The following is a 17339-nucleotide window of genomic DNA, read 5'->3' as shown; positions in this document are numbered from 1 at the left end:
CCACTTTGGTTTTTAGTTTTTCTATTTAATTCCTTATTATTTAATATCATAAACTGATTTATTCTTAAAATAATAATAATATTCTTCATTATTTCTCTATATTATTTTGAAATAGTATTAAATGATTTTTTTAAATATATTAGTATATGTAATTAAAGCAATAATCTATATCTATAAAGAAATATTTATAGATATTTCTTATATTTTTTTATTAATATTTTCAACCTCTTTTTAAAATTCAAATTTGAATCTAAAATACCGAGAAAGATAAACTGCATTTAAATACTTGCATTTGTTATATCAATTATTTAATTTATGCTACTGTGTTATTATTATATATTTAGTCGTACGTATAATTATAAACTCTCAAAACAGTTTGATTTTTGTATAATATAATACATATCGACAATCATTTTTCAATCATAAAATAAATTAGTTGTTCAATGTAATCTCTGAGATAAACCTTTTGAAAATGCTTTGGATGCTTAAACTCTGATTATTTCGTTGTTAAGATCTACTTACGTATGAAAACAATGAAGATTTCAATTTTAAATATGTCTTCCATGATGAGAGGTTATCTTTTTTCATTAAATTTTTTCTTGATTAGAGGTTGAATTTATATTTTGAGAAAATTACAATTTTAATCATGTAAGTTGGTATATTCTAGGTTTTAATCTTATAATTTGTCGAAATTTAGTTTTTATACAGTTTCTTTTCCAAAACACTAAATCGATCGAATATGACTCCTATGTGAGACATGTAGTGACAATAAAGCTTATATTACACAAATTAAAATATACATAACCAAAAATAAAGGAAAAAAAAACTTTTTCTTTCATTTTAAAGTATTGATTTCGTTTTGCTTTTTTTTCTTTCTGATTTATTATTATTATTTTGTGAGATAAATCTCAAATCTGCCTGATCCGACCCATGAAAAAATATTATTTTTAATTATAAATACGAACCGATTCAACTGGTCTCACAGATCTTAATTTGCGATTTACTGGTTTCTCCCCTTTGTTGATTTGTCTCCCGTTCTCAATTTTGAGATTCCTGCTTTCTGCCCCTAGCTAAGGCGTTGCTCCAAAAGTGGTCGGAATCGGTAAAAACCCATAATTTCTTACTGATCTGATCGTCTTGTTTGTTGATTTCCATGTGAGCGATGGAAAATCCATTAATGGGTTTCATTATCTACATCAGTTGATCGATATTTTATGTTTCTCAGATTAACTTTGTGGCATGCTACGTGTTGAAAGTGGTGGAAACACCAGAGTTGATCTCACCCATAGTTGTTTCAATCTACTCTGACTCACCCATGCGCGCAACATTGCATCTCCGGTGAAGAAAACAGAATTTAGTTTGAGGGAGGCATCTACTTGTAGGCGTGAAAAACATTGACAATTATGTGTCGATTAACGTTTGACACAATTAGTTCGAGATTATTTTTTCCCCGGATAACCTCCAGCTTATGTCTTGGTCAATGCAATTTCAAGTGTTATGTCATCATTTTTTTAATATCACGAAATAATAAATACAAATTAATATATTAAGATCATAAATTATATGATAACAAGACATAAAATAAAAAACATGCAAGCTACTAAACCAAATTTATACTTTTCACTTTTTTTTCAAAGTAATACTGCGTCGTCAAAACCGTGCATATTTCCAAAATATATAGTTGAGCATAAAAAGATGATGAATCGAGTTTGATGGCAAAGGACTCCAAACAAAATTCAGTATCCAACGTAAGTCAAATAAAGAAAAGAATATGTAAAAAAGCGATGTCATAATAAACAAAAGATCAAAGAAATTATATCTATGTATGCCATTCGGTTATTCACTTTTGAGATGAATGATGATATCAGGGCTCTTCATCTACAAGAATGGTGGATTCATTACCAATCCCAAGCTCCGTAAGAGATTCCATGTCATCATTAAGCAATGTAGGTAGGGGGGAACCCTAAAAAATAAACCCCACGAAGAAAGAAATAGTAGTGGTCAAGAAAGTAATGAGATTGGGAGAAAAATCTGGTGAGAAAAAAGGAGATACCCACCTCTTCTTGGAGAAACAAGACGGGCTTCACCGATTTTAACTTGAAGAAACTCTCACACAAATTCTTCAGCTTTCCAACCTACGCGACAATATTCACCCATTTACACTTGAAAAAGCCCATCAAAATAATCAGCTTGGGGAAATGCCAGGTAGATGTATCACCGTTGTAGTTGCAGGTAACTTTTTCACAAGGACGGGTTTTTCACCCACAGAAGCTGCAATGCATTTCAAAGAAATAGCTGCATGGACAATTCTAGCTTATAAAACAACATAATATCATTCCAGAACAATAGAATATGGGAGCGGAAGCTAATTCAAAACAAAGTTCATACAAATTAATCCAGAAGCCATTTTTTGATTGCCTGATGCACCTATTGATTGTTTTTCATCCTCAATTCCAAGAGTACTTTTAAGCTCAGCAAACCTGTTTACCCAATGCATACGAGGAGACGCATCAACAAAGTACTAAGACACACTGTTCACTACAAACCATGTCAAGCTTATGACATATATTTCATATGGTAGCACCAATGGTCTCCCGTATACACCAAAAGTAGCTAGGTGAAAGGGAGCTGACAAAAATTAACCTGGGATGGAACCTTCTAATTTCTTCCAGACCACCATGACACTTTGACATGACCATGCGGACATATCTGTAGGAAAATATTTAAGTAACATTATCTGCATGGATATAAATTATGATGGTAACAGGAATATCGTAATTGATATGACCAACCAAACAGCAGCATGCATTCCATGCCCATGTATGTTACAGCAGCTACCCATTTTTCCCCTGGTTAAGTTCCAGACTAATTTTCCCGGAAGATTTTTTTTAATTAATTAATTTGAAGAAGCGTTTTGTTAAGGAAAATTTAACAAAGATATATTTTTCTCAGACCCTTGAGTGAAAAACATAGTATGTATGCATTAGGGCAAGCATTCTGAAGAAAAAGCAATACCGAATTTCAGAGTCCTTCCGCTCTCGAGGACTAATCTGCAATAACAGAAAGCATATCAGAATGATGTTAACTGCAAAGCAGGATGACCTCACAATCACCCTAAATAAATTATAAGTTATCTTAAACTTACCTCACTGCCATTAAATATTTTAATTTTTTTCAAACGTGCAATAAAAACAAATCTGGGAATGCCACCTTTCCCCAGATCTGCAACCGGATTCCCAGAAAGCCTGACATCCTGCATAACAAAGCATTTGTTATGCAACGCCCAGATGTTATCAATTATATCAAAAAGGTTCATTGATACAGCAAATTATCACTAGCAAAGACAGCAAAGTAAAGCAAGAATTTATCACACACTTAAAAGATGGGACTGAATTTGTTTTCCATTGTCTCACCTGAGAGATATAGCTAGTTCTTTCCCAGTATTAGGAATTTAATTTCCATTGTCTCGCCTGAGAAGCATATCTGGTTCTTTCACATTATTAGGACCGAGTATTTGAAATGTACATTCTTTAGACTGGATTTTTGGCTATCCTATTACTTGACAGCCAAATGACAGGATATGAACCTGAGACCTTCTTGCTAAAATAATTAATCATGTAAGATTTAGATGAGACCAAGAGACTACATGTTAGTCCTACGTTTGTCCGAAGCCAGACCTAAAACCAAGTAAGCAGGTTTACAGTTGTGCTATGCATACACACCACCTGATCTTCACACTCCAACCAACTTTTGTAATAGCTTTCTTTCTTTGCTATTCCCAACACAGTTCATGACCAAAGCCAATTAAAATATGCAGGTGTGGGTAATAGCATTCACCATTTAATCCCTTTACTGCCGATCATGTACAGAATTATTAAGGATATCTCAAACAGTGCCCAAATTTAATGCTCACCATCAAGCTAGGGAATGAATTAAGTGAATCAACAGATTCGAGGTCTTCAATTTTGTTATTCGCTGAAACAAGTAACAAACTAGATGAATCCTCAAGAGTGGCAGTATTAACTAGTAAGTATGAAAAATATTATTGCACAGTATTGGAACGTTACCCAGAAGAAGGCCACACAAACTCTTGAAATGGTTATAACCACCACAATCAGGATACCATATGCGATTCAACTCATTGTTGCTCAAAAATAGCTGTTCCAAACTAAATGCAGGTGCCATGATGAAATAGCATCACAAATCACTGAAAAAACGTAGAGTCGTAGAAAATAAATATATGGTGGGAAAATGCTCTTTCCTCTTTGCGCACCTGTTTAACTGTGACAATTTCATGATTTCATCCCAAGCAGCTATACAATTGTTTTCCAGATTAAGCAGACGCAGAGAATTAAATCCTTGGACAACAGTTGAAGCTGCTGGCTGGACAGAAAAAAGAACATGTTACGAAAAAAATTCTATAATAATATGTGAGTGTAGATTCTCAAAAAAAGAGAAGTTTGACAGGGAAAGAATAACAAAAACAGTAATCACTGAGACAGGCAGTGAAAAAAATACCAGACCGAATATAAACTTTTCAGAGTATAAATGCTTACAGGATGTGCATTACAGTGTGATACACGTTACAATGATCAAAATGGGTGGCCCCTTGCACATGCATCACAGGTAACAGTCCATTCAATACCTTCCCCCAGAAGAAAGATGCTTTTTAAAAATATTTTTTTTAATAAACACCACGTGTGCCTAGGTGGGTGTTTGACACAAGAAATTGCATTTAGGATAATAAGAGCATGAGACCAAACGTGAGCATATTCGATGTGACTAATCTGATGATCCGTGTGATTTTAACTAATGCAATCTAGCACAAGTTTTTACCAAGCAAACAGCCGTGAAGCGATTCACATGTTCACAGTTGAAAACTAGTTGTCGGAAAATACACATACAATCATCACCAAGCAAATAACATAAGTCAGAATTCAACTCCAAACATCATTGTGTACTAAGCACTAACTGTTATTTCTCGTAATTTATTTCCCATTAGATGCAGTTCTTCCATATTTTGCAGTGAATCCTTTAGAATTTCCACCTGCCATATTAAACAAAACCTGCTTTAAAATTATCCCCTGATTTTCATAAAGAAACTGAAATAATATTGCAACATAGAAACATAAGCCTACACCTGCTCCCAGGTCACAGCAGTGTGGTTCAAAACTAAAATTCGGATGCTTGTTAGCTTGGGTATGGTAGTTATAACAGTTGATAATGGATTATTGGAAAGATTGAGGGCTTCAAGAGAAGGCAACCCTTCGTTGATAACACCTATATCCTGCGAGGATTATCAAATGGAAGAAAAATTGACTTTAATTATGCTCCAACCACATTGTAAATAAATTAAACAAAATCAAAATTGCATCATTTCCAACCAGAAGTGTCATCACGTCAATACTCTAATAATGAGAGCAGCTTGATTGTTCCGTGAACATGATGCCCACAGATTTAAGAACGTAAAAATATTGATACTCCCATAATTCTCTACATATACAAATGTCAACTGAAGCTTAATAAATTGATACATTGTATTCAAGCAAGAAACACATACTTCCCATTTATCAATCAAGTTTCCAGTCAAGTCAAGCTCCTTCAGATCTGCAATAGAAACACTTGAGAATTCGTGGGAAACGAACAACAGCACTGATGAGTATAATACCAAAGAGCATAACTGTAGACAGGTGCTCACATAAATAAAACAGGAGGTGTCTAATAAATGGTAAGATCGAACACCACGAGTTCAGATTTGAATATAAAAGAAAGAACAACACTGGAAAATGTAGACAGACTGGGAGAGAATCAACTTACTAGGTAGCACCGAACTGACATGGTCAGGGGAACCAGGAAACTTAACTCCCAAATGAAATAATGACGCACTTGTCAGGTCCTCGAATCTGCTCATCTTGTCTTGGATTTTCTCTTTCCCCAGAAGCTGGACGGACACTCTATTGTTTCTCGCAGAGAGGACATACATCTCATCTAAGCGAGGATAATACAAACAGACGATAATGATCAGCCACACAAGTGACCTTGAAAACTTTACAACGCAGCTGGACTAAAAAAATCACAGATAAACTCAGCTTATGAACTTCTGGAAAACAAATAACAGGAGCAACACCTAGACTTAACCTTTCAATCATTCAAATGTGATAAATTCCTATATCTCACGAAGCCTCACATTCGTCTCAGTTGACACAGAAACACACACGATGCCAATTCAATCAAGTTGATACGCTGATCGCGTTTAGAACTGCATTTATAGTGATACATCGCACAAAGCAATAATTCCTCCCAATCGAAACAACGTACGAAATCTAATTCGCGTGACCTCACCTTCTTCTTCTTTCGTGGAGGCAGTTTGATAGCGAGTTTGAAGTGCTTCTAACAGGGAAACTCCGGCGCTGAGATTATGCGGGCGAAGGAAGGACGCAGTGTCGTGGCCCCGTGCGGTGAAGTAAACAACACCATTATGAGTTCCATTATGCTTGCCGACGCCGTCGGCATCCCAATCTACTCCGATCCAAGCACCGGAGTAGCCCTCTAGCGGCCCCACGTACTTGACGACTCCGGTTCTCTGAGGTTGGCCGGCATAGTGGACCCTTTGATCGACCTTGAATACTGTTTCCGATGAGCTCTGCATCTCTGGCTTCGACTCACGCATCCCCTTTCTGCTAATAAATACACACACTGTAACAGAAGCCGGGCCATTTAAATTTTATTAATTGATCTGTCCCCTTTGATTTATTATTATTATACTTTTTTATATATAAATATTATTATTTATCATTTTTTTTAAAAAAACCCTAATATTATTGAGTTAAGTGGTCGTGTTCCTTCCATGTGAATACTAGTGGCGGAGTAGAGGGAAGCCTGGGCCGGATGATCTGCACACTTTATAAAAATATAACGTTGTGAGACACCGGAAGTATTTTTGACTTAACCACTTCGACGTTTCGTATTCAAGTCAGTCGAGTATTCACCCAGAGGAAAGAAAAGTGTTATAAAGAAAGTTTTGTGAAAATGTTGAGTGAATGTCCTGATTGATCGGGCAAACATTAATATTTACAGTGAAAAATGTAATGATAACTTTGTTTCCAGTGCTCTGTTATTTCTCACGATCAAACGGTTACCCATGTCTTATCCCCTGACATTGTCAGGACCGACAACTCATACCGCTTTTAGTTTTGTTACATGGCTCTTTGTGATGACGGCTAATGATTTTGAGACATGCTGTCTCATACATGTGGGGCCAGAATCGATATGCCACCAAAAATGCTGGAACACTAGCCATGATGTGAGGACACAAGGGGTCTCGGTCCCTGGACTATCATTGGACATGGTCTTTGATCCATTATCTTGGTCTTCTTGTGTTGCTCGGGCTAGGATGGGAGTCCGGGTTCATATGAGTATGTAATAATCTGATCAGCTTCCGTAATTATTTCATACCTTGAGACTTTCTTTACCCGGGCAAACTCTCACCCCGACTTCTCATGGCTTCTCGTTCTTTCTTTTTCTGGCCGAGTCCAAGAATGACTTGTACTCTCTCCTGGACAGGAAAGATTCCCTCACTGAAATCGATCCCGAGCTTGGATACTGCTTCCAACGCAACTTCCTGGTAAATTCTCAAACCAGTTCCCTTTTACTTAATTATCATGAGTGTGTATTTGATGTTGTTTATATTGGTACGCATGTGCACGAGTGTGTGTGTGTCTGTTTGCAGGCAGGTCTTGAGAGGAGTTATATGGTTGGTTCTCCGTTCTCGTGAGCTCTTTTAATTATCAACGTTAGATGAGATTGTTTTGGGAGGAGGATGTACAATAATTGAAAACGTTACAATCTTTGATGAGGTATACCTTTGAGTTTCCTCTGTATGTCGAGATAGTGTTTAAATAGAGGGGTAGAGTCTTGAGGGGTACGGTGAGGAGAAAAATGCTAACATGCCTGCCTTTTCAAATTCCATGTGAAAACCTGCGCAATCACATGTTTTGGGATGCATTTCATCCTACTGAAGCTGCCAATATTTTACTTTCAGTTATTTTAATTAGCTAATCCTTGGGCGTTACTAGCTTTTAGACTTTTTAAAATTCCGTTTAATATCCTTCCTCGTCAGCTACAAAGATCTATCTAAAAAGACAACAGATCAATCACAAGCACGTAAAATAAACAGATATTCTTTGATGCATTTCCCTACCACGTCGTCTGCTCCCTCTGGAAAGTTAAAAACTCTTGAATTCAGGGAATCACGAGAAAAGAAAAAAAAAAGTCCATTGATGAGATCAAAGACTGGCTAGCTGCTGTATGTTGATGGGATAAGCAAACTCTGTATTCCCATTGAAAGCTTTCTGTCCAAACAATATGTTTACCGCTTCCGTGGGGTGGAAAGCGTCCCAGAATATGTACTGTTTCCGGTCTGGGCATGGCGTCTGGAATGGTAGGCAAGTGATTTGCCCTCTGTTCCTCCCAATGCCACAGCACCCACGATTCACCGCACTAAATCCTGTACAATTTAGTAAGTAAAAAGTGAGTACAAAATATTGAAAATCTTGATTAAGTGAGAGAAAATTGAAGATCTCAAAGTACCATATGTTCCAGCATTTGCAAGGAGATCTTGGAACATGTTGCGAGTGTCAACGTAAGAAAATCTTGAACCGGGTAGATTAGCGCTGAGATTGTTGATCATGGCCTTCGTGTTGGTGTTGAAGGGAAGCACAAGCTGGTTAACTTCTTCTGAGCATATACCATTGCTACTCTGAGCAAGAATGCTTGGAATACACCCCATCAGTCCAAGCCCTGCTATCGCAAATCTCCTAGCTCCAAGATTGTACAGTCTCTGCAATTTTTTTAAAAAAACTCAAGAAAATACAAGTATATGTATCACATACAGGTATGTCAGTGTGAGTCTAAGTATCTTACAGTGACTTGTTGGGAGTACTGTTGAGACAAGAGATCTGCATATTGTTGAGCATTGTACTGATACTTGGTGTTATAATTGGGCATGAGGTAATTGTTTAAATAGTCGTTGCTGCCCATCCCTATAAAGAAAATGGATTTGGCCACAGATTGCGACACATCGGGCGCACCGAGGATACCGGTGATTTGATCAAGAGTGCTCTCAAAATTTTTAATTTGCTGATTAAATGGAATCCGGCCAACCTGTCATGTTAGTGTAAAAGGGGTGACAAACAGACATGGTTACGTGGTCATATATACTAGGTTGTTGGAACCAAAAAACATGTGCCCAAGTGTCATGCATCATCAAATTATTTTAACATTACTCACAAAATTTCTTCCTGTATCATCAAGGATACCAGCAGCTGCAGAGGCATAATTAACTCCATATCTGATTTGATCCCCAGAAGCCTCAGAATATGGAGGAATCAGTGGTAATCCAAGCAATTCAGCTGCATATATGTAAGAAACAAACGAGGCTGAATGCAACAGATTTTTTCATGCAACAGATATTTTCGTTTACACAACTGAAAAGCGTTGATGAAAGTGGTTTTCTATTTACCAATGGTGTCAACCATGGTATAACCATTGGAGAAGCGCCCCGTGGAGCCGCCATTAAAGTCGATGCCATAGGGAAAATAGTTGGCTTTTGCCAAGGACGCCAAGTTGTTGTTGTTGCCATTATCAATCAGAGAGTCACCGAAAATGAACAAGGCAGGCGCCAAAGCTTTCCTCTCAGTACTACCAGCTCCATCTTCTTGACCTCTTACAAGATCTGCATTCATGTTGCATACTAACAACATCACAAGAAGCCCACAAAGCTTCAACTGCTTCTCAGCCATTCTTTGTGTGTGAAAATGTGTGCTAGTGTGTGTATGGAATGTTTGAAGGTGGCCAAAGATTTTAATAAGCGGAGGAAAGAGGTGGGTGGAGAGGAGTAAATGAATTCACCTGTATTGTTCTCTCTTGAAGTAAATACATGCAATAAATATTTTCCACAGGGCTGTGGTATCTCTCTTTTTCATCTCATTTTCTGTCTTAGACTTTCCAAGTAACTCTCCAGTGTTTTTCCATTTCCATTTTCTGTGGTTTCAGAATTGATTGATATTTCGCGTAATTTTGTTTCAAATTTCTGTTCTAGTTCTCGTAGTTTGAACCTTTTTTCATGCATGAATTATGCTGCCTCAGAAAGAAACACACTGACTTAATTGTTTGCCATTTACCAATTTCTAAAAATTAGAGCTACCACATATAACACTCACCAGACTCGTATGCTTTCAACCTTTGTAAATCATCATACTTGCCATAATAATAATAATTAATAATGAATCATCGTACTTACCAACATAATAATAATAATAATAATAATAATAGCTGTAGTAGCAACAGAGGTAGCAGAGAAAACTTGCTATAGCAAAACCAAAATCCGCCAGATTGACTTGACTATGAGTAAAAAGAGTTGACTTGACTATGAGTAAAAAGAGAACAAACAAACATGCAATTAAAGATTTTATGGGATTGATGTTGTAAAATCAAATATTTTATGGTTGAAATGCTTGCGTTTGATATTTTAAATTAAATGAGAGCTTTATAGGTTGGTATTTGGGACTTGGGAATCTAATATTTGACAGCTACCACAAAAGTTGAGCTCGGATCAAAATCAAATGACCATGGAATCTCACGCAATCGAGAGTTTTGACTGAAAAGAACAATTAAAATAATATCCATTACATTCAAACACCCAATGAAGATGATGAAATTAATGTGTTTTAATTCAAAGCACTCGCTCTCTCTCTATGCAGCAGTAGCAGTAATATGGCAATAAGTGAACGGGCGCGGGCGCGGGCGCAATAAAAGGAAATAAATACAGAGGCTGGAATGGAGATATTTAAAGGAGATTGGACACCATGGTCGGCCTCATTGACTCACACATTCCAATGGAAACAATTGCTCTGGATCCTTATTTAATCAACCAATTCCATAATGGTCTGGGACCGCTGAAATGCATGTCCACCATTTATCACCATATTAACAAAAATAGCACTGAATGAAATCTAATTTATAATTAATTTCAATAGATTCAGGTAGCAGAAATAAATATAAAAAAGATATTGCTATAAAATTACAAGTCATTCGCCACGCAAGACACCAAAACTACTACAAAAAAGATGGTAGAGAAAATATTTTCATTCCATTTAAGAATGGTTATGGCTTCCATAATTTCATACTGCAGTCGGCCCCATAAGTTGCAACAAGGTTTATATGAGGATGGTGAGCAATACCAATCACGTCCTTTTCGTGTACCTGTTCGCCAGACAAAGCACAGTGGTTTACTAATATGATGTAAGTGAATTGCTTCTAAGAAAAATCATCAGGGAAAGAAAGTAACACTAACACACATAGTAGAATATTTAACAAAAGGGAAGTAAAGGTCAATTGGTTTAAACTATCCTTAAATTCAGAAACTTACCTTCATCAAATGCTCTAGTTTTCCAGATTGCTGACTGAAGCAGTATAAATTTCTGCATATTTAATGGGACGTTCTTAGCAAAGTAGGGAAAATTTACTGTGACAAAGAAATTAGAGAGAACTCCTAACAATGTCAAAATTTTACAGTAATGAAGATCAAAACCCATTTAATTTGCAGTATACCTGTCTTCACCAACACAGTAGATCCATTCCCCTTTGGGTGATACACAAGCTGCCAGGAAATCTCCACCTTCTCTTTTACCAGATGAAAAACTTTTCACAACCTTTAACAATAGATTAGATACATCTTAGAATAAAACCATCATCTCGATTGAAATAATGTAGCAAGAGTGATGCTTCCCCCCAATCTTGTACTATCTTAACTACCAATCATAATTGAATAACGCACCTGCCCTTGAAGTGTCATGATATATATTGATGATGTCTTATTGCACACAATTATATGATCAGTGTTTTTAGGGAAAAGATGAATGGAATTCACAGATGCATCACCTCCCTGTAGTTAACAATAAAAAAGAACCACTAATTCATCATATATTGATCATTTTTAGAACAAAGAAAAAGAACTTAGTATAATTATACCGGCCTAAGGAAAAAAATCAACCGCGATAAAGATAAATACCCTTAGAGGAGGTGGTGGCTTGAAGGTCTGCAAACAGTCTGTGGTCTTCATATCCCAAACCTGTACGTCATTATTGGCAAAAATAAAAAACTGATACAGTAGAATGCTGCAGATATTGGTCTTCAAGGAATAACTTAAAACTGAGGTGCATACTTTCACAGTGCAATCACTTGAGGCAGTTACAACACAAGAACCATCATTGGTAAAGATGGCATCATTAACATAAGATGTATGGCCACGAAACTCTTTCAACATCTTTCCTGACTTCATACCATGAATTCTGTATAAAATATGGAAACCATAAAAAAGTGACTTCCAATTCAAGAATTTGCAAATTTTATACTTCAACTATTTCTTCACTCTATGTTTTACTCAGAAGTTGTAGCTTTAAGGAAGTTGAAGAAATGAAAAACGATGTTAAAAAATACACCAGTTACGAATTCAACAAACCTGGCTGTGCTGTCAAATGAGGCGCTTAACAACTGTGTTCCATCGCGAGAAAAGGCAACACTAGTGACACCATCAGAATGTGCTCGTTCAAGACGACGCAAGCACTGGCCAGTCCTGATACGCCAAACCTGTAACAGGACAGTGAGTTAGATAAGTTTGCTTGCGGTCACAAGAGCCGAGTTAGCCAGAAACAGCATAACAAAAACCTTCATCTAAAAAAAGTGGTGATGGTAAAAGTCATTAGCTACATTACCGCATCATTGAAGTTATCAACAACTTTTTTACCAGCAAGTTTTTTTGGGAAACAGATTGAATTTCCTTCAAATGTTAAAGATATTATGGCACAGTCGCATACAGGAATAGACGAACGAGCCTTACCTTTATTTTTCCATCCTGTGATCCAGAAGCTAGCATCTCTGAGTCTCTACTGAAATCAACACACAGGACAGGATCATCATGCATCATGAATGTTTCCTGACAATCGATACCAGATAAGTACAGTCAAGCATCACAATCATGACATTCTACATATTTAAGCATCAAAGGAATAATACCACAACAAATATATATCGCATCTCTAATAGCTAAAACATGCAGTAAACAGCAGCCTATCAAATTTTACTGTCATGTTAATTATACAGAGGCAAAAGGGTGGACCAAAGAGTTTGTTTTCGGATTCCGGTACGATCAGGAAAAAATAGTAAATCAGCATATATCTAGACATTCTTAAACTCAAAATCAGGCCCAATGTGTGGCTATATTTTTATCAATTATTTTAAATCGTGTAATCTTAAAACCTTTTACCATGGCATGTTCTTCCAAGATAACTTTCCAGAATAAAAGTTATCACATAAAGTCATAAACCAATGTCCAGAAACAAAAATGTAACTCCTTTCATTGTCGTTCCATCCTACCGCGATAACTAACTATGCATAAGGCTGTAAGATACTGATCATATAAAAATATACTACTTTAGATTGACACAGTATCTTAGGTTTCAGCTGCGGCATTAAATTTCGGAGTAGAAATTGGTGTCAGAACTATATCAACAGTCAAATAGGCTGTTAAAAAGAAGAACAAAAATTAAAAGTTGACTTACATCAGCCTGGTATTGAAGATCCTTTTTTAGTTTACCACTTACATGATCCCAAACCTGAGATAGACTAACATTAGCAGTCAATGATCTTAATGTAAAAAATATTCAACGAAATTAATTCAAAGGAATAACCTCAATAAATCCATCAACTGAACAAGAAACAAGGAATTGTCCATCTGGAGAGAACCGGGCACACTCCGGATGACTGTTCTTCCCAAACTGCAGTCAATAATTACTGTCAAACTTTGGTCATGTTCGAAGGTAAAGTAACAGAGAAAAGAAGAGAAGCAAGGTCAAGAAAATAAACAAATTTTCAGAATAAAAAAATAATCATCAGTGTTTGCCATACACCATCTTGATTTACATCACAAAAGATTCACAAATAACAGATCAAGAAGAATAATAAATTTAAAAGGTTCCAGATCATTAGAGAATATTAAATACTACGTGCCAGTTTGGTGCCAATGTTACAAAATTCGTAAAAATTAAAATTGCAGCAATATGCTACCTAGCAGTTCAAACAGAACTTCACGATATAAAACAATCATATATGAACCAAAATCTCTATCAAAATAAGATATATCACTTGCCTTTATAGTATGCCCAAGAGTTGTTGGATACATATCCTCCACATCTTGTTTCATGGCAGCTGTTCCTCGAAACAGATCAAATTGTGTTCCAGGCGGAAGTAAACCTGACAAGACCAAATAAAGAGGTTAAGCAACATTCAGCGATGAACATAAAAAGTAAACAGAAATTTTCGTAGAAGCCAAGATAAAACTTCAGAAGATCCATTGGATTAGCAATGAAGCAGTAATGGGTGTCTATCATGGCTACATCTTTCCATAGGAAACATCTAGAAAAATGATTTGATTTGAAACGGCAAGCACCAAAAGAAATTATTTTCACAATAGTTTGTCCTCGATAATTTATTCTTCTATTACTTCCATGATAAGAGTACTTTCTTGAGACGCCAGGTATGTCCAAATTGTGCTGATAAAGTAAGGTATCTGAAAAAAATATAACAGCAGACAGAAACTAAAAGGTAGTGTTGAACTCTTGACCGATTCTAAATTTCATCATGTGTCCGTACAAAGTGTTGAGATGTTGAATAAAAAGTTTAAATTATGAATATCTAGCTATATTTCATTATTTCTATCAGTAAGGAGAACCTTCAAGTGATAATAGCCATTTTTTAATAGCAAAAACACACATCAAGAGTTAGAATCAAGATTCAGGCATAACTTGACTAATCACATAAGAAACTTCATCCTATAAAACCTTGGTGCTGCTGCCACTTTAGAGCTTGACCGATCAAAGCCATTAAACGTGAAGGTGGAACCACTGAAACTTCTGAAGCGACAGCTGAAAATACAATAGAAAAATGTATGTAAGAACAAGTGTCAAAAACAAATTAAAACAATATAAAGATACTTCAAATGCATTCAGTTTCCTGATGATTATGAACCCATGCAGCGCTTTTAATCCTCAGTTTCCAATGAATGTATAAAAAATAAAGCTAAAATTTTAAAGAAAGAAGGATAAAATGTTTTACATAGGCTGCTATACCATTATTTATATGAAAATGAATCACATTTTAAATAAAGAAGGACAAAATCTCCGTGTTTTAAAACGTTAAGTATGCGACTGTCTTTCAGGAGGACATATCAATCATTTATCTGACAAATGATTGGTTAAAATACCCTTACAAATGCCTTAACTGATCTCTAAGAAACATAAACAACTTATTATGATACAACGTGCCAGCTGGAACAGAGAAAACATAAGGCATGTACCTTGTGCTATTTGAGAACGGCGCTTTTCCTTTGATGAGTCTTGATACACCTGCACATTAATTTCAAACGGTATTATTTTAAATGAAAAAGTACCAAATGGAAACAATAAAAAGTTTTCATAATCAAAAGTGATTAAGATAACCTAGTAATTCAAGGATCAAGCTGTAAATTAACTGGACATTATAACAGAGAAAAACACGACATAAACATTAGATTACACGATAGACTCTATGATGGCACAAATCTGCTATGTCTAGGCATTAGGTGGTCAACAAAATCATGGACCAGCCGATGAACTGCGAACCAAATGTTTCTGGAAGCCTGTAATCATAAGACTGTACAAAACAGATAGTAATAACAGAGCCAGTAAATAAGATTCAGTTCTTACCTCATTGGGATCAAAGTAAGTCCGAACTAGTAGATGCTCAAGCCGTAAGTATCGTTCCGGCTGCTCCTGTTTCATGACACCCATCACCTGGGTTTGCCTTAATATAGCGCGTGCTGTATCAATTTCTCGAAGTTCAATCATTTCCAAAACAATCTACAAAAAGAACAGAAAGTGGTGAACTTGGCAATATATTCGTCCAAAAGTATTTGGTTTGCTTTGGGTCATGAAATGGACTCGATGCATCAAACTCCCCAAAAGATCAATGGCTGGCAACAAATGGCACATGCTGACCTGGCTGCCAAAAGTATGGAATGGCTTACCTGCTCATAAAGATCTTCAAGCTTCTTACGAGGAAGCTTAAGCTGTGCCAATTGCGGTAAAATCGCATCCCACCTTCCACTATTGATGTCACCGGTAAGTGTTTCGAGACTGTCCACCGTGTTGAGAGAAACTTGGCATTCATTCTGTAAAGTTTGGAACGTTTGATGCAAGGAATTCTCTTTGCAGAATTGAAGAACAATCTTTATTACACTGCAAGCAAACACACGGAAAAACAAAATAATATTCAAGACTAAGTGGCATAAGACTGTGGTGGAGTGTTATCTCGAAATGATTTTCTGGCAAAGATAGGGCATAAATCAAACCCAATTCAATAAAAAGGACAAAGAAAATACGTTGCATCATCAGAAAAAAATACCGACCAGTCAAGGAAGTACAAAACATACCAGTATAAATGCCAAAGAATGATGCATTATACAATATATGACATCGTCTGTTGTGACAAAGTCATCATACCGGAAGATTCTTCTCCAACCAATTAACTACCCTCGGGCAAATCGTCTCCAGAATCAAATTAGAAAGCAATCAACAAATCGGTTGCCAATTATTGCCATAACACAATACTAATCACTAATAATAAAACCACATAAGAAAAACCGCAAAACAATATAAGGGAACTTCGGACTGCAGCAAGATACATAATGTCAAACAGAAAAAAGATGCAGTATGAGGCATATAGGAACCTGGGTTAGCTGGCTTAAAAGAACCTAAGTAAAAAAAAATGTTAAATTATCAAAAATTTTGCTCACCCACAAACTGTTATCGTCAGCTCGTTGTATATAGCTAAAACATAATAAACTCCAATGTCTCAAAAAAATTCAAAATTTCGAAGCTTTTCAAACTCCATTATCAGTTGGAGAAGATAAAAAGCATTCTCGATTAACAGAGAACGTACACATAAGGGAAATATGAGCAAATGCAGAATAATAGTGGGGAGAAAGCTTACTCCCGAGCTTCAATTTCAAGCGTTGAAGACATGGCAGCAGTGTTTTAACAAAAGTAATAGCCACTGAAAGTCTGAAACCCTAACTTACGACACCAGCTGCATTGGACTCCAACAGTTTCTGTGCGAAATTTGAGTTTATTATATATATATTTTTAATAAAGAGAGTTTATTCCCTTTTTTTTAATCCATTAACTTTTGTTTTTCGAGTGACAAGAAACATAGTTTATTTTGGATTTAAAAAAAAAAAAGGAAAA

General features: G+C 36.1%; 3 protein-coding genes across 5 annotated transcripts; all 3 read right to left on the bottom strand.

The window, feature by feature from the left end:
* Nucleotides 1-1601: 1601 nt before the first annotated feature.
* LOC140962070 (tubulin-folding cofactor E) lies at nucleotides 1602-6727 on the bottom strand. 2 transcript variants are annotated; one of them, XM_073420915.1, is made up of 15 exons: nucleotides 6343-6725; nucleotides 5818-5988; nucleotides 5561-5607; nucleotides 5141-5287; nucleotides 4973-5047; nucleotides 4274-4383; nucleotides 4068-4168; nucleotides 3914-3975; nucleotides 3146-3253; nucleotides 3016-3050; nucleotides 2644-2709; nucleotides 2389-2480; nucleotides 2219-2295; nucleotides 2058-2135; nucleotides 1602-1963 (listed from the first exon to the last, which is right to left on the bottom strand). In XM_073420915.1, the coding sequence occupies exons 1-15, from the start codon at nucleotides 6668-6670 to the stop codon at nucleotides 1865-1867; spliced, it is 1596 nt and encodes a 531-aa protein (XP_073277016.1). In that variant the 5' UTR covers nucleotides 6671-6725; the 3' UTR covers nucleotides 1602-1864. The 2 variants fall into 2 exon arrangements, 1 of the variants encoding a protein (XP_073277016.1); XR_012172450.1 differs by lacking the exons at nucleotides 1602-1963; nucleotides 2058-2135 and having other exon boundaries at nucleotides 2213-2295; nucleotides 2955-3050; nucleotides 6343-6727.
* A 1339-nt stretch (nucleotides 6728-8066) lies between these two features.
* Nucleotides 8067-10019, bottom strand: LOC140962132 (GDSL esterase/lipase At1g71691-like). Its single transcript, XM_073421004.1, has 5 exons — nucleotides 9521-10019; nucleotides 9289-9410; nucleotides 8923-9162; nucleotides 8590-8839; nucleotides 8067-8506 (listed from the first exon to the last, which is right to left on the bottom strand). Exons 1-5 carry the CDS (start codon nucleotides 9798-9800, stop codon nucleotides 8286-8288), a joined length of 1113 nt encoding a protein of 370 aa, XP_073277105.1. The 5' UTR covers nucleotides 9801-10019; the 3' UTR covers nucleotides 8067-8285.
* A 983-nt stretch (nucleotides 10020-11002) lies between these two features.
* On the bottom strand, nucleotides 11003-17205 carry LOC140961923 (suppressor of mec-8 and unc-52 protein homolog 1). 2 transcript variants are annotated; one of them, XM_073420710.1, is made up of 17 exons: nucleotides 17159-17205; nucleotides 17086-17128; nucleotides 16121-16331; nucleotides 15801-15953; nucleotides 15413-15461; nucleotides 14898-14981; nucleotides 14207-14310; nucleotides 13749-13835; nucleotides 13620-13673; nucleotides 12899-12994; nucleotides 12521-12648; nucleotides 12224-12350; nucleotides 12071-12130; nucleotides 11837-11944; nucleotides 11611-11711; nucleotides 11429-11480; nucleotides 11003-11262 (listed from the first exon to the last, which is right to left on the bottom strand). In XM_073420710.1, exons 2-17 carry the CDS (start codon nucleotides 17115-17117, stop codon nucleotides 11164-11166), a joined length of 1545 nt encoding a protein of 514 aa, XP_073276811.1. In that variant the 5' UTR covers nucleotides 17118-17128; nucleotides 17159-17205; the 3' UTR covers nucleotides 11003-11163. The 2 variants fall into 2 exon arrangements, with proteins under 2 accessions (XP_073276811.1, XP_073276812.1); XM_073420711.1 differs by lacking the exons at nucleotides 17086-17128; nucleotides 17159-17205 and adding an exon at nucleotides 16526-17030.
* Nucleotides 17206-17339: the final 134 nt, after the last annotated feature.

This window comes from Primulina huaijiensis, chromosome 16 (genome assembly GCF_012295235.1).
Source record: "Primulina huaijiensis isolate GDHJ02 chromosome 16, ASM1229523v2, whole genome shotgun sequence".
Lineage (NCBI taxonomy): Eukaryota > Viridiplantae > Streptophyta > Magnoliopsida > Lamiales > Gesneriaceae > Primulina > Primulina huaijiensis.
This window is presented reverse-complemented; position numbering and strand designations above follow the sequence as displayed.

Coding starts and splice junctions, on each gene's coding strand:
- LOC140962070 (XM_073420915.1), bottom strand. CDS start 6,670: ATGCGTGAGTCGAAGCCAGAGATGCAGAGCTCATCGGAAACAGTATTC. Junction 3,051..3,145: donor AAATATTTAATGGCAGTGAG/GTAAGTTTAAGA, acceptor CTGTTATTGCAG/ATTAGTCCTCGAGAGCGGAA. Junction 2,296..2,388: donor AATGGCTTCTGGATTAATTT/GTATGAACTTTG, acceptor TTGTCCATGCAG/CTATTTCTTTGAAATGCATT.
- LOC140962132 (XM_073421004.1), bottom strand. CDS start 9,800: ATGGCTGAGAAGCAGTTGAAGCTTTGTGGGCTTCTTGTGATGTTGTTA. Junction 9,411..9,520: donor TACCATGGTTGACACCATTG/GTAAATAGAAAA, acceptor ACATATATGCAG/CTGAATTGCTTGGATTACCA. Junction 9,163..9,288: donor ATGATACAGGAAGAAATTTT/GTGAGTAATGTT, acceptor CTAACATGACAG/GTTGGCCGGATTCCATTTAA.
- LOC140961923 (XM_073420710.1), bottom strand. CDS start 17,117: ATGTCTTCAACGCTTGAAATTGAAGCTCGGGA. Junction 15,462..15,800: donor CTTACTTTGATCCCAATGAG/GTAAGAACTGAA, acceptor ATTAATGTGCAG/GTGTATCAAGACTCATCAAA. Junction 11,945..12,070: donor AGCCACCACCTCCTCTAAGG/GTATTTATCTTT, acceptor TGTTAACTACAG/GGAGGTGATGCATCTGTGAA.